At 33.7% G+C, this 15,078-nt stretch overlaps 2 protein-coding genes across 4 annotated transcripts; one reads left to right on the forward strand and one right to left on the reverse strand.

Moving 5' to 3' along the window:
- Positions 1 to 1,656: 1,656 nt before the first annotated feature.
- LOC137922913 (uncharacterized) lies at positions 1,657 to 6,782 on the forward strand. Its single transcript, XM_068766022.1, has 7 exons — positions 1,657 to 1,781; positions 2,095 to 2,286; positions 3,055 to 3,448; positions 4,083 to 4,313; positions 4,668 to 4,906; positions 6,004 to 6,085; positions 6,543 to 6,782. The coding sequence occupies exons 1-7, from the start codon at positions 1,657 to 1,659 to the stop codon at positions 6,780 to 6,782; spliced, it is 1,503 nt and encodes a 500-aa protein (XP_068622123.1).
- Positions 6,783 to 12,810: 6,028 nt separating this feature from the next.
- RpS21 (ribosomal protein S21) lies at positions 12,811 to 14,763 on the reverse strand. 3 transcript variants are annotated; one of them, XM_068765841.1, is made up of 4 exons: positions 14,708 to 14,763; positions 14,569 to 14,625; positions 13,431 to 13,622; positions 12,811 to 12,880 (listed from the first exon to the last, which is right to left on the reverse strand). In XM_068765841.1, the coding sequence occupies exons 2-4, from the start codon at positions 14,616 to 14,618 to the stop codon at positions 12,871 to 12,873; spliced, it is 252 nt and encodes an 83-aa protein (XP_068621942.1). In that variant the 5' UTR covers positions 14,619 to 14,625; positions 14,708 to 14,763; the 3' UTR covers positions 12,811 to 12,870. The 3 variants fall into 3 exon arrangements, with proteins under 3 accessions (XP_068621942.1, XP_068621944.1, XP_068621943.1); XM_068765843.1 differs by having other exon boundaries at positions 14,569 to 14,648; positions 14,708 to 14,743; XM_068765842.1 differs by having other exon boundaries at positions 14,695 to 14,730.
- Between the last annotated feature and the right edge of the window lie 315 nt (positions 14,764 to 15,078).

Raw genomic sequence — 15,078 nt, forward strand, 5'->3', positions numbered from 1 at the left:
ATAATGTGCATAATATAGTCAACGCTTTGAAGCCTTTATACCTATGACCGGTCATCCTGTATATCGACGTAGATTTAACATTTCGTGGGTAGACTCAATAATGAACCCAAAAGTTTTCAAAGGATGCTGTTGTATTTTTACCATGTTATGATAGTAGCTAAGGTGCAGATATTTCTAATGTAAGAAAAACAGGTAAAGACTTAGTAGGTTTCTTGGTAAAAAAAACAGAATTGTACAGCTTTGGCACGTCATCTCTGTTCCATGCTACAGCCTTCTAAATTAAGATTGTTAATCTTCATGGTGCATGTTAAAAACACGTTTTTCACAAGCTACACACATCTCAAAACTGTTAACTTACTCCCGTCAGCACGCTTTAGGCCAAATTACTATGAAGAACGCCGTCAACAAAAAATGTGGCTTTCGATAAGGCGCGCGAGTGTCCACAGCCCTAGATGAGATACTGTAGAGGCAACTTCCATTCAGTTCCATGGTGGTACTATGTAATCTTTTCTGGATTTAATTAAAGATTATATTAATTTTTATAATTCTATCTATTTTCTTCGGTAACATAGCTTTTGATTGGTAAATCGTTAATTTAATTTACAAGAATTTTATACCTAAATGTAACGTATTATTCATGACTCTTGCCAAAATTGAAAGAATAAAGAATGAAGAATAATATATTTTCTTATATATACTGTGCTTTTGCATGAGACCCTTTAGAAGTATTTGACAGTTTTAAAAAGAAACAGTTGTCAAATGACATACGTCAAAATGACAGGTAACAGCTGACGGCATGAGGAATTCGCAGCAGCAGCGATGGCCTCACATGCCGCGGCAGACCCGAGCCCCGTGCTGAGAAAACACTTCTTGTCACGTGACGTCACGATAACAAAAATTAAATCAATCTATCATAGTATTCAGAATCTTATTTTAAAGGTGACCTTTAAATCTATATGTAATTGTTTACAATTCGACGATCGCACAAGTGAGAGTGATGATAGATTCAAAAAGTTTAAAACATAAAAAAAACAATAACATAGAACGTAATTACTGTAATTTTAAACTTAGTTTTCATTTTTTTTAATCTCATGAGCTAAACATAAATAGGGAATATATTACAGTTACACGTTTAATAGTCAATATTCCATAGAATAAACACCTAAGATAAATATTTAGGGTCAAAAATATGTCTTAGAATGGTATGTAATATTATAGTTAATGACAAAATATGTTTATTATTTTTCTAATTTCTTTCTTTGTTTGCATTTTATCTATCTCTTTATATACAGTTTTTATCTGTCTACGTACAGTTTAGTCGATCTCTGCGTACATATTGTCTGTCTCTACCTACGTACAGTATATCTATATCTATCTCTCGCAGTTTATCTACCTTTACGCACATTTATCTGTTGTAGAAATAGATAAATGTGCGTAAAATAAATCTATCACTGCGTACAGTTTATCTATTCTTACGTAGTTTTTTTATACGTATAGTTTATCTATAGCTATGTACAGTTTTTGTCTACATATATTTTATCTACCTCCTTATATGGTTTGAATTATATTTTTTTATTTTAATTCCTTTTGCACCAATTACGGATCAGTTTACGAATAAAAATAAAGTTTATATAATATAGGGTAGGCAGAGCAGAGATGTCCGCGCGTTCGTCTCCTTCGTCGGGGTCGGGGAGACTCCCTGGGGCGACGGACATCATCGACCTCGACCGCTACATGCGCGCTTCCGTCCGACCCGGGGTCTCGCCAAGGCACGAGCGACGGTAATCTCAAATCGTTATTAATTTGATTTACCATAGCAATGGCGCATGGAAAATCCTATAGTCGTGCGACGCATAAGTTATCGCTCTGTTACATTTTAGCCGCTGCTTGAAATCTTTCATCTGTCAACAAGACATTATTTTTGCGCTGGTTGGGATCCGCAGGTTCGCAAGCAACCGATAAAATATGAAGGTTCATTGGCAGCGATAACAAAATATTTTTTTTTTATTTGTTCAACCTTATAGTATTTAGTTTTATTTTAGTTCCGTATCAATATCGATATTCTCTTTCATTTAACTTTATTGCAATTTTCAGCGAACGGCTGGTGGTAGATGGGGGCGAAGTATGTCGCAAGACTGGCCGTGGTCGAGATAGCGGCGACAGCGCCAGCGGGTCAGCCTCCGCCACGGCCAGCGGCAACGACGGCCCGCTCCATGTCAAGCGCTTCTCCCACGACTCGGGCCTTTCAGACGGCAGCGACCCTCGCCGCCGACATCGTTCGCACAGGTTCTCGGCTACTGCAATATTTTGTTCTTTACTGGTACTTTTATGTTTATTGTTCATTCATATTAGGTGATAGCAACCAAAAGTCGTCATCATTTCAGCCCTATGACACGCACTGCTGGACATGCCCCCCCTAGATTTTCAACCAGAGTACCCCCTAATTCTATCGTTAACCGACTGGCAGCCTGTATAATTTGAAAACTTCCTCAACTACAATGCTAAAATCTATTAATATCATTCGAAACCAACAAGTGAACTGTAATTTACTATAGTAAATAAGGCAAGAATGGGTAATGAGTGTTAAGAAACACTGTGAAAAGATGTCAATATAACGCCATTTCTACCTAGTTTATTTCTTGTCTCCTTCAATCAACATAATAATCAAAGTAGTCTTCTTGTGTTTTGCTTGAAATTAAGTTTTTAGTATAAAGATCCTATGGAATAGACAGAGGTCCTCTATTTTATTTTAATTAAAAGAATGTTGTGTGGAATTAACCGCAAGACTATTCTGGAATTTTTTATTATTTTTTATTGATAAAGTTACATGGCCATTTATACACCTGCGGTAATGTAATCGTGAAGAGTTTTTCAGTTGCAAGAGGCAAGAGGAGTCAAATTCCTGTTGCATTTTGGCAATAGTTCGAAGTTAGTCCTCTGTCAATAAAACGATTATTTTGGTCGGTACTCGCGGGCTAGCCGTACACGATGAAATATAGAGGTTCAAATGGCAGTTACGGACTAATGAAAATTTGAGAAAGTTCACTATTTCAGGCGGGTGAGTGGAGATGTCACCACGCATAGATGCAGAGAGTCAGCGCGGGCACGAGGGTCGACGGCCTCGCTGCTTGCTTTTCGGCGAGCGTGCGAGAGGGCGCTACGGGAACAGCAAGAGCAGATTGCACGCGTGGCGGAGCTCTGCGAGCGACTCGGTGAGCAACGCAATGAGCGACGCAGCGAGAGACACGTGGAGCGCAGAAGCGACCGACGTGCCGAACGTGCCAAGCCAACAAGGCCGAAACCCGAGCGCGCGAAACCAGAGCGGCCGAAACCGGAGCGACCCAAATCGAAACGGCCCAAGCCCGAATGTTCGTCGACAAGCATCGATTCCAGCAATATGACATCAAGTACCCGCGTCTCGAGAGATCGGCACAAAGACAAACATCGAGTAAGTACGCGTTTAAAAAAGTATTTTCCTTTTAATATTAGCAATAGTGTTTTGTTAATAAATAAATAAAAAAGACGCATTTACATTGGAGTAGAAAACTTGGGAGGGATGATATTAAATACGCATGGAGATGGCGTTTATGTAACACAAGAAAACAGATCAATTCTTCGATATCTATTTCGCAAGACATTCATTTATCTATATTGTAATAATATGGGACAGAATGTAAAAAGTAAAATTTAATTATAAATTATATACGTAAAGTTTACGAATGGCATTTTTTATTAAAAGTAATATTCTAATGATATTCAACGTTTTATAAGAATTAAGAATTTCGATGTTTTTTTGTATATATGTTTGTTAATAAAATAAAAATAAAGAAACCGATTCGTTCTGGTGTCGCTATTGTTCGTAACTTTGACGTGTTCTAAGTTGATGTAATGTCTGTCGGTCTTTCCATATCACATACTTTTAATATTACTGGATGTGTATTTTATAATATTATTATCACATCACATTGTTTTATTAGCTCTACGTTCAATTTTAAATGTTACACGCTGAAATAGATTATCAAGCCGGAATAATCCTATTTTCTATTCAATTTCCCATGTTGTATAATAAAAATAATTTTCAGACCGACGAATGCAAGACGTATAAGATAATAATGAACAAGTTGGACGAATTGAGTCAGCTATTTGCGGCCAGACGCCCTGTGCCACCTCTGACCTTGAACTCCAAACAACCAGGCTTTCTGGCCGCCCGTGGAATCTCCTCGGGCTCTGTATCCGTGTCGGACAAAATTGTGGCCACGGAACCTGACATTCACACTTGCATTACGTCTCGACATTTATCGCCTACTGTTCAGGTACAGTGTAACTAGTCTTAAATTAAAATAGTTTTCTCTTTGTTACCATCATCATGATAAGAAGGAGAAGGAGCCCGTATCCATCAAATTCCTGCGGTCTTGACTATGTGATCGGTCCATCTAGTGGAAGGCCTATCCGCGCCATATATACCGGCTTGGGATACATTTTTTTTCGTAAAAAACAATTCCCCTGCCAAAATTTAAAAAAAAATGCAATATAGTCGGGTCGTTTTCGAGTTTTGTGCTTATGTGCGTAAATTGCATATATTGTATTAATTATAAGTTGCTGCATTGTTATAACATACAAAAAAATATCCTGAAAAATTCATTGTTCAAATAAGAAACTCTTTGCAGATATTATTAACGCCGCGTCCGACGGAACGCACTGTGGACTTACAAATACAGACCAAAGCGACGGGCACGACTCCGGTGAATGTAGATGGCGGGAATGAATTGCGTCAAAGAGAGCGAGATATGGAAAAAAGGCGGGAAATCGGCTCAACGGGCTTCAACCGCCGCCTAGCGGTCACAAGAGCACATTTTCTAGAAATATCACCGTTACAAGGAAACCGTCCAAATGTTGCAACTGAAAGGTACTGGTTTGTATTACTTTAAAAGTTTAACCAAAAATCGTCCCTCTAAAAACGTCAATTACGCATATTAAACTATCGACAGAATGGTTTCACGATTTAATTTTTACCGCTCCGGCATTGAAAATTTGATTACTAGATGGCAAAAGATTTTTGATAAAGAAGGTGAATATATTGTTGATAAGAAAAAAAACTTGGTAAAAAAGCAGTCGTGTGAATTTAACTTAAGAAAGCGACATTACTTTCCGGTCACCCCAACATAACATAGTTGAATAATAGTAGAGAAAAAGTACAATGGGCGATCTAATCAAACGAGGAAATTTCTTCCAGACAGCCATACTATGGTAACAAAACAAGGGTAGCTAACAGTGTACATAGACAAAACAGACATATACACAAACATTGACAAGACTGCCATTAATAATTCAAGGAAAGTTTTATTTAAAACCAAAAAAAAGTAAAAAATAATTACCTATAACTTTAATATAATTCTCACTATAATTTACGTAACAATATTATTAATAATAATGAATATTATTATTTATCACAAAAAATATATTCAGAATACTTCTAAAAATGTTTTGGATATAATTATATAAGGCATGGAAAATCTGAATATATTGCACGATCTTGGTGCGATGACATGTTTCTTATAAATAAACAATCATTTATAGTTTTGATCGATTTAAGAATGGGGCAAATCAATATCAGCCGACGTAGCCTAAGCTGTTAACTAATCTCATCCGTTGCGTTCAATATTTAACATCAACTGGTTACTTATTTATCCAATTAGGAACGATTTAATTTGACAATGTAGTAAATGTTAATGCAAACAAGCTACGTATCTATCCAGCATCTTAACATGCTTTCAATGGGAATACAATTTCAAAACTTTATTAATATTATCTTTCTTACTATTTTAATCTTGACTTTGTCAAAAATGTACAAACATATGATTAATATAGTTTTGAAATTTTATTCCCGTTGAAAGCAACCCAGTTTTGGCGGGAATGGGTCATGTTTTTTTTTTAATTGTGTTACACAATCGGGATAAAGAAAAGTTATCATCGTCCTGCTTATGTCCGTTTTATATGTTTCAGAGTAGTTCAGCGAGATCTCAGTTCAGGATGCGAAACGATGCACGAACATTTGACCAGTTTCGACCTAGACGATCCTGTGTCTGTTAGTATATAGCTTAGCTTTTTTCTTCCCAGCACTGGAAACGTAGAAACATTTTTATGACGTGTTATATTCAATTTTCTTTCGATTACACGATAAGACTTCACAAGAAATCAATAATGCAGCTAAAATATATATATTAAAATTATTTTTGGATCATATTTTATATTCAGTATTAACATAACTTGTGCTATTAATATTGAGATCTTTTTGAGGCAATGTTAGTTCATTTTATTTTTAAATAAAGGGTGACATATACAGCGAAAAAACAATGTACTGATTTTAAAAATTTTCGAAATACAAAAATTGAGTATAGTTTCCGAAGTGTTCTTAAAATTGTTATAGGGTAATTTTTTAATTGCATTCAGCTTACATTTAAAGATAGTCCTTTAATTTTAGACCCTTTTTTATTGACTTACCTTATTAATTGAGCGTCCTTAAATGTTATTCTAATTTGTAGTTGTATGCTCAAGCAAAACGACTGCAATCTCTTCGTCCGACGACAAGGCGAGCACGCAGCGAGGAGCGCAAGGTGCACGGCGAAGGGATGTTCGTAGGTGGCGTTGGTTTCGCGAACCGGTTCGCAGAGCGCTTGGAACAGGAGTCACTTTGCGCCCGATGCCGCGACTACTGGCGGGCGTTCAGACAATGTTTCACCACCCAGCTGCTTTGCAGACCGGGACGTGCATGCGCTTGCTGACAGATATCCTGTAGAAAATATATTTTTTGCTTCCGTGTCTGAGTCTTATTTTCCTATCCTTATTTATTATTTTCGGAGTAAAGAGTTTCTCTGTCATAAAGGAATTAAACTATATACTACTAGTATAGGGCTGAGTGTCCTAATACCAATAAACGACACCCACATCTGTTCCTTAAACAATAGCATCCCACGTCCTTCAAAGTATATTTTTTAATAAATCCTGTAACAGCATTCGGAGAATTTTTGGTTGATATTATAATGTATACATCAAACATTTTCAAATTTCATTCAACAAGAGCAACCTTACAGATTCTGAAGGGCACAGCCAGTGGTAATTTACCTTTTATAATGTTAAAATAATTGAAAATTCAAAAGTGCGTGCAAGCGCCTACTTAAACAAATATCGCTTCATTGCATTCTTTCGCAATTCGTTTGTATTTATCTCCTTTAAACAGGTAGGTACTTATCTATAATTCAGTAAAACTTCGTCTATGCAAATGGCAACTTCCCTAGACAGCCTTTTAAGAGTTTTTCCTGTATTCATATCGGAGGTAGGAACATAATATAATTATGTATCATGTTGGAAAGTAGTCTGGTCGGTGAAGGCGAAAGCAATGGACCCCACATTCGTACGGTGATCCTATGAGTTACTCGGAAGCTACGTCTTATGGTTGCTTTAGTTTACATACAATTTTTTTAAAAACAAAATGAAATAAAAATTTAACTCTTAGTTTATTATATTCATTCAACTCGTCATTATATTTACCATAGCAAAACACAAATTTAATTAATAGAAAAGGAATAAAATCATATATAAACTTTTCTAGAATAAATACTTTTTATTACATATTGTCAAACCGGTTGTAAGGCTGGCCGTTAATCAAAAATAGCTGATAGTAAATTGATTCTTCTTGACACAATCGGAACAAAAGAAATTTTTAGAAAATGTCACCTGCAAAATTAATAGTGAAAATTAATCAATATAAACAATAAACACAATGTAGTGACCCTAAACGAACTCAGCGATTGAGGATTTGCAAATATGAAGTATTCAAGTGATGCTCTCTGGTGGCTAGTGTGTCTCTTATTACAGGTAAATGGACATCCCTACTCTCTTAGACCTCTCGTAACCCCACTTATTGTAAAAGATCTTAAACGTAGAAGTATTTTCAATTGACTTTGCTCATTATAATAAGAACATCAAAAATTTTATAATGAAAATGGAGTATATTTTTTTGTCAAACTTTTTTTATGTATTGTATGCAGTCTATGGTAAAACTTAATTAGACGATAAAATTTGATAAACATTAGTAGAATTGGTACGTTCCTAGAATAATCACTCGATAAGCATTTTCTTTTAAGAACAAGTAAAATAGTTGGTTGTATTAATTATAGAAGACAAAAATGCATATATATTGTTTTGTACAAGCATCATGAAAATTTTTAAAAATGACACAAAAATCGATGCCTGTCATATCAACACCTTTAAAATTATACTATGTGTTTAACAGCTATAGATTATTTAGTTTCTTATGACAGTGACATAAATTATTGCGATAGTATTCAGGAAAGTAAAAGGAACATCCCGATAAAATAATAATTTGAATCGTATCGTATTTTCCTGTCAATTATTAAAATACTCTGTTACCTTCATAAATCAGCCCTACATACAGTACCCGGCGATAAATACATCCACACTACCTATGTGACGTTTTGTCAGTCGTTGTATTTCGTGCGACAGAGAAAACGCTCTACAAAGCCGAAATTAGACAATAGTCTCTTTCTAAAGATCGATGTGCAATATTTTTCGCCAGGTGCTGTAATACCCTACTAAAAGAATGGACAAGCAAATGTTACTGTTTTTTATATTTAGATATAAAATAAACGATTACTAATAAACCTAACACTAATATAATTAAAATAAATAAAACTTACACTGACAGACAGACTGCTTTTACATGTTTTTGACACACTGGTAATAACTAAAAGGGAGCAGTTTTTAAAATTGGACTAAAACTGTATCATTAGCCGTTTTCACGACACGAACATTGTATTTAATATTTACAAGGACACGGGTAAAACGCAAATCCCATTTATTTATTTATGATTTACCATCCGCAACTTGCGTGAAATATTGAGGTATTTATCAATAACATATTCTATAATATATAAAGAAATTAATTTACCTAAAATATATCACTACTACTTCTTCAACGTCATTTCTAATACATGACTATTATGCAACTGGTTAATTTTCTTGGCCTAATTTCTTGTTCCAACTTTTGATCAAATTTAAAATAGTATACGCATCGCAAGTATATACTAAATCCAAAGATTGGACTAAATCTACTTAAGGTTTAGTCCATTTCGGAAATTTTTTGGACTATAAATCCCGACCAGCAACTTTGACCAGATGCATATCAATTTGAGTGCACAAGTGTTAATATCTCCTGTTTCGTTTCAAACAGGTAGTAGGCACACTCGCCTGCAGGAAGAAAGATCCTCCTTGCTGTCCGGGTGGCTGCTCTTAATTAAATTTGGAATTAAAGAACTGTATAAAATTTAATTACAAAAAATGGCAATTTGATTTTGTCTTATTTATTGAAAATGTCCAAAAAATTAATCTCGAAAACTACTTTCGGAATATCTAAAAATTAAGGTCATATCACTCTATCCTCATATCACTCCCTATTATTTTAAATAGATTTGACTTGTAATGAAATGATAAAGAAACCATTTTTGAAATACATATCAATATGCAAGTATGATAAAACTATGAAAATCAAATTTATTTTGTAACATAGGTTAATTTAGAAAAGGCGTTCTGTGTAGGATAGGATAAAACAATTAAAAAGATACTTGAGTCAACGCGTTTTGAATTTAAACGAACATCAAGCTTAAACTTTTGAAAATCTAAACTAAATAAACGACAGACTATCAACTCGTACGTGGACGTGATATAAACACTATAATAATTATCCGATAATAAAAACCGATAGAGTCGTAGTTTCAGTTCTCAAGGGTAACTTTGTATCGGAATGCGTTATGCGTATCCGGTGTGCTTAGGTCCTCGGAGAACTCTCTAACCGGGTTCCTTGTGGGCTGTCATTCCAAGGTCAAAACGCGGTGAAATAAATAACTGCCCGTGCCGATGGTCTCAAAAGTTTCCTCGGACGTAGACAAAAAAGGTCTAATTAATTCCGTCCGGTAAAAATTGCGTCCATATTTAAGTATTTACATGGAGGGGGGGGGGGGGCTTATAATAGTTTTATAATGTATGCATTGATAGGACACAAAAAAACTTTTTTCAAAAGAGAAATCTTGTACACGAAAATAAATACACAATAATAGTTACATATTTTGTACTTAAGTCTAACAAATAATTATGGGAACTGAATCGACAAATATACACATAAACAGTACGACCACTGTACTAAAATGAAAAGGATGACTAACATTTATTTAACTGTATCCAGGTGGTAGGCACCCTCGCCTGCAAGAAGAAATCTTCTTGCCGCCCACCTCGCTGTCCAGGTGGCTGCAAGCCCAAGTACTGGTGAACGCCGAAACAATCTAAATATTCGCTTAAGTCGTCGCACGATCAACTTTAACTTATGACGCAAATCTGTATCAACTTAAGTAATATGGTAAGTTGCAGTCTCCGATTCACAAAGAATTTAGCAAGTTTTTCAGGTGTGTGCGATTCTTCCTGGAGCCGGTAGGTTTCGTAGGTAATGACAACATGAAGTCTAAAGAAGTCTACTCGTACTTTAGTTGCACGATGACATACGCACGAAGGAGACAGCTTCATGTGATGGGTAATGATAGGTGAATGGTGTGTTGTCTACGCTGCTTGAGACGGCAGCGTGGATCATTCGGCAATCTGAGGAAGGATACGGATCCTACCTTGGATCGCCAACGCTTTTCGCGAGTAGGTGGTGAGTGGCCGTCCCCGGAAATTGATCGTGTTATATATTGATCAAATTTAGCACATCTTTATACGGATTCTTAAAACTATGAAAACTATATAGATAAAACCGTCAGCCAAGCACAACCCGAGAAGTATTGTATAGCGGAATAAACAGAAAAAATTGAATAACTCAAGCCACATTGAACTAAGTACATAACGAATGGACCGTTAACAGAATCTCAGCTAATTATTTATAACAAAACTAACGCTGTTCATTCATCTAACGGCGTTACGTGGTATGTTGATAATGACATTGGTCCATTTAAGAAATTTTGTGAAAGAATTAAAGTAAAAACGGGGAAAGTCTATTCTTTATCCAGTGAATGTTAAAAAAGTCATTAAAAATTTGTTGCCATAAAGATTTCGATCAAACTTGCTTTGTACAGGCTTTGGTTTTTTAAATAAGTCATACAGCACATGTATTTTCAGGTATAACATGAATCCATATGTGTAAAATATGATTATTTTCATGCAAAAAATTGTAAATAGTAGATTTGCAATTTCGTTCAATAAGATTATCTATGGATCTATTATTATGAATAGGTCTCATTAATCTCTTCATATACAGGTTTCCTCGTCCAGTAATGCACTAAATCTGTTAGGATATTATTTAGAAAAATTAATTTACTATCTTTTTTTAGAGACCTATGGTGTGGTCGCTGTGGTGGTGTGTGTTGTGCCTCATAGCGACCGTGGTAGGCTGCAAAAAGAAAACAATTTGCAGACCACCGCCAGGTGGCAGACCTGGTTGCGGACGTGGCTGGTTAGTTTTCGCATTACTTTAAGCTTCTTTTAATTTCTCAAATCCTGGTGTACATAATAGTATGTGTTTGAAACCTGACATGTATGGTGATATAAAAAAGGACCCCAGAATCTTTTTCCCGCCTTTTTTAATTTTGAGTGAGAGAAAGAGTCTACTAAATATTGCAAAGGCTTAACATTCTTCGCGATCGCTATCATTGTTGTTTTATGGATTTTAAAATAAAAGAGCACACTGATCACATATAGTACGTTATCCTCTATCAAGGAAAGTATAAGACACATTTATAAAAAGTTATATTGCAACAAATTATTGACGGTTTGCACACTGTACAAATTGATAATTTCGGGACCGCCTTTATTTAATTCATAAAGCGCATTTTTTAAAAAAAAAAAAGAAAAAAAAATAGTCTTAATCTATTTAATTAGTTTTTATTTCTTTTTATAGGCAACCGAGCAAGTTGTTCTCCTAATTGAAAGTGATCACAACATCCGGAACACCAGAGGAGTTACAGGTAGGTTGCAACTTTTCTATATGGAAAGTCAGATATTTTAAAGTCACCAAGGGGAGAGATTTCTTGTACCTATTAATTGCCTACATCATAAACATTCACCTAAAACTAAGTGAATGAAGTTTCGAAAACTTCATATCTACTTAATCTACTGTAATGGTATTACAGTGAATATTCTCTTTATCAAATCACTCGCATTTTAATATCACCAAAGTTTGTGATATTTATTACGTAAGTAAGAACAATAAATCATTATAAAAGATTAATTACATTCTAAGTTTTAATGTATTTTTTATGGCAAGACTAAATATTTGCAACTAACAGATAACTGTGGTCCAACTTCTTCTTGGCAAGCATTAGCAATATAAGTTTGGTTGGGCTGTTATAAATCTTTAAGGTTTGTGGTTTCAAAAATTAATCTAAATATCTTGCAATAGGATTGTTCATTTTACATTTAAATTTTAGTCATGCCTATTATGAACTGAAAGCAAGTATATATGTCATCCAACTTAGGATGATGCCAATTTGTTGCTAGCTCTTAACATCTAAGTTAATTTATATAATTTTCAAAATAAACAAATTTTTTTTTCAGGACTTACATGTGCCATTTAATTCAGCGGACATAATATTTAGTGCTTTTCTTTATAACTCCATAGGCTTAATGGGTAACTATATACTTTGTCTACTTAATTCGATTTTGGTTATACTATTCCATTTATTTTATTAAGTGTTTTACCTTGGTTTCTTGTGACTGCCTGTAAATTGTTATAAAACTGAATAAAACAAATTTTGCTTTTTAATATTCTTTTATTTTGACTTACAAATTAGTGCTTCTTACATGACTACATCAGTAGTTCCTGCAACAATAAATACACATGTTTAAAGTCTTTTAATTACATTAATAAATTTAGGTAAAACCAAAATCCATTCATTAATTTTTATTTTTTTAAACCCTTTTAATGTTTCATTTATATAGCTCCACTGGTGCGAGTTACAAAAAAAAAGGAATCAAAAAGAAAATATACCCTAAGACAATGAGCACTAACACTGTTCAGAATATGGTTATACAAAATGTTCATAAAAATATTAATAAATCTGATAAAGTAAAATGTAAATAAAATTTCAAGTCTTTATAAACAATTCAAATATAATTTATAATAAAACAATATCTGAAATTCAGCATTAAGGGTTTAATAGAATTAAATATTAAATCAAAAATGATGAAACTAATATACATCAATCATTTTACCATTATAATTAAACAAAATTGAAATAATCAACATTAGGCTGTGACTGGAATAAATTAAAGTGAAAGAAACAACAGCAACTTAATCTCATTGATGTCAAATTATGGAATTTGATATGTTTTTAGGTTCAAATCAAACAAACTACATAACAATAACTTACTTGATCAAAATGCCATCCTTTTTAGTTAGTCGGACTATACAGTCATCAGACTCTCCCATCCTTCTGATGGCACCACAGATGACATACATCTTGGAAGAGTCTGCTGCGCGACCGGTGGCTGGGTCTACGTCAGCAATGACCAGTTGAACGGAGGCATGGTCCTTGGCATGAATAAGACGGTTACTGGCCGAGCTGAAAAAATATTATTATAAGTAGATCCTATTTGCTTAGTGCATAAGTGTCTCAGGAAAATTTATGTTAAAATGCAATTCAAATATATAATTAAAAACTACAACAGATTTTAATGTAAATATTTTGATAAGAGATAAATACTTCATCGGTTTTTTGATAAATAAAAGAAATTGAAAGTCAAATATTGAAGTTAAATGACTCTGATATTATCATAAGAACAATACCTTAAATATTTATTTAAAGTATAATATGATAAATAATTATGATTTTTGAAAGCCATTTTTGTGGTAATATTGTCATATTGCGATGAAAAAAAATGATTTTGTTTACAAATTATATGTATATATATAAAAAAAAAACAAATTGGTTGCCTCAAAATCTGTATTGGTTTCATAATATTCAGTGACTGTATAATCCAATTTTAAAAAATTTAGTCAGACCATAGCAATTGATTCAGCCTAAAGCAAAGGTTCCACTCTCTTAGGCAGATTTAGTTTGTAAATAATCTAAGTTATTGAGTGTTAAATAGTGCTCAAACTGACTCTTACTCTTTCTTAAATTGTAGTAACGGCTTAGAAAGCTTTGGAAAACCAATTTATGTTTGGGCAAGAGAGATGACAAATTACACATTACACCTGCTTGTGAAAGTAGCTTACAATAAATAAACAAAATTTTCAATTTTGTTTAGTTATCATTATATATCTCATTAAAGTGACCGCAATAATTGCTTAACAAATAATATCAGAGCAAACGTGCATACAATTATTCAATCTTAGAGTTTTTCTAGTAGATTTTTTGAAGAAAGTTTTCATATAAAACATTGACACACAAACAAAAATGCAAATAGTTTAGATTCTTCAATTACTGTCTATATTCCAAAAAATAAATTATGAATACCAAAAACAACGTGATAGGAAACACGCGACATGAAGATATAATAACTTACCATTTCCTCGGGCAGTACAAGTCAACGAATTCTCCGGCGTCGTTTTGCATTTTGTATCTGAAAAAATTAAAAACAATACACTAATTTGCAACAGTTATATTGTTACATGTAATAAATTTGAATTACTAGAAATCCTAACCTAAGTAACCACACGGATCACGTAAATGACAGAAGCGAAAAGAAAGATGTCCTCCAAAATGTCGCCGCATGTAAATTATAGCTGTAACAGCTACCAAGCTTTTAGCCATAGTTACCATACTCCCACTATATTTTTATACGTGAACTAAAAGTTTTGCTTCAAACTTCAAATAATAAAATGAAAAAGTTTTTTAACATCAATTGTCGAGTATTTTTAAATGAAACTAAAAAACAAAAATAATGTTTAGTGTGAAAAATATGCAATTAAAATACTAGTCAAAAATTTGGAAAGATGTTCTTATCACAATAAAATAAATTACTGAATATGTTTATAATAATAATAAAATATCCGTTCGATTCAAAATTTTAGAT

The sequence above is a fragment of the Battus philenor genome, unplaced genomic scaffold, assembly GCF_028537555.1.
Source record: "Battus philenor isolate CCGP_79_NKW_IND1 unplaced genomic scaffold, ilBatPhil1.0.hap1 SCAF_20, whole genome shotgun sequence".
Classification (NCBI taxonomy): Eukaryota; Metazoa; Arthropoda; class Insecta; order Lepidoptera; family Papilionidae; genus Battus; species Battus philenor.

Bases quoted from the DNA above. Each gene is read 5' to 3' on its own strand.
- LOC137922913 (XM_068766022.1), top strand. From the start codon at position 1,657: ATGTCCGCGCGTTCGTCTCCTTCGTCGGGGTCGGGGAGACTCCCTGGG. The intron at 1,782-2,094 runs GTAATCTCAAAT...TGCAATTTTCAG, and splicing joins TCGCCAAGGCACGAGCGACG to CGAACGGCTGGTGGTAGATG. The intron at 4,314-4,667 runs GTACAGTGTAAC...AACTCTTTGCAG, and splicing joins ATTTATCGCCTACTGTTCAG to ATATTATTAACGCCGCGTCC.
- RpS21 (XM_068765841.1), bottom strand. From the start codon at position 14,618: ATGCAAAACGACGCCGGAGAATTCGTTGACTTGTACTGCCCGAGGAAA. The intron at 13,623-14,568 runs GTAAGTTATTAT...ATATTTTTTCAG, and splicing joins TTGTACTGCCCGAGGAAATG to CTCGGCCAGTAACCGTCTTA.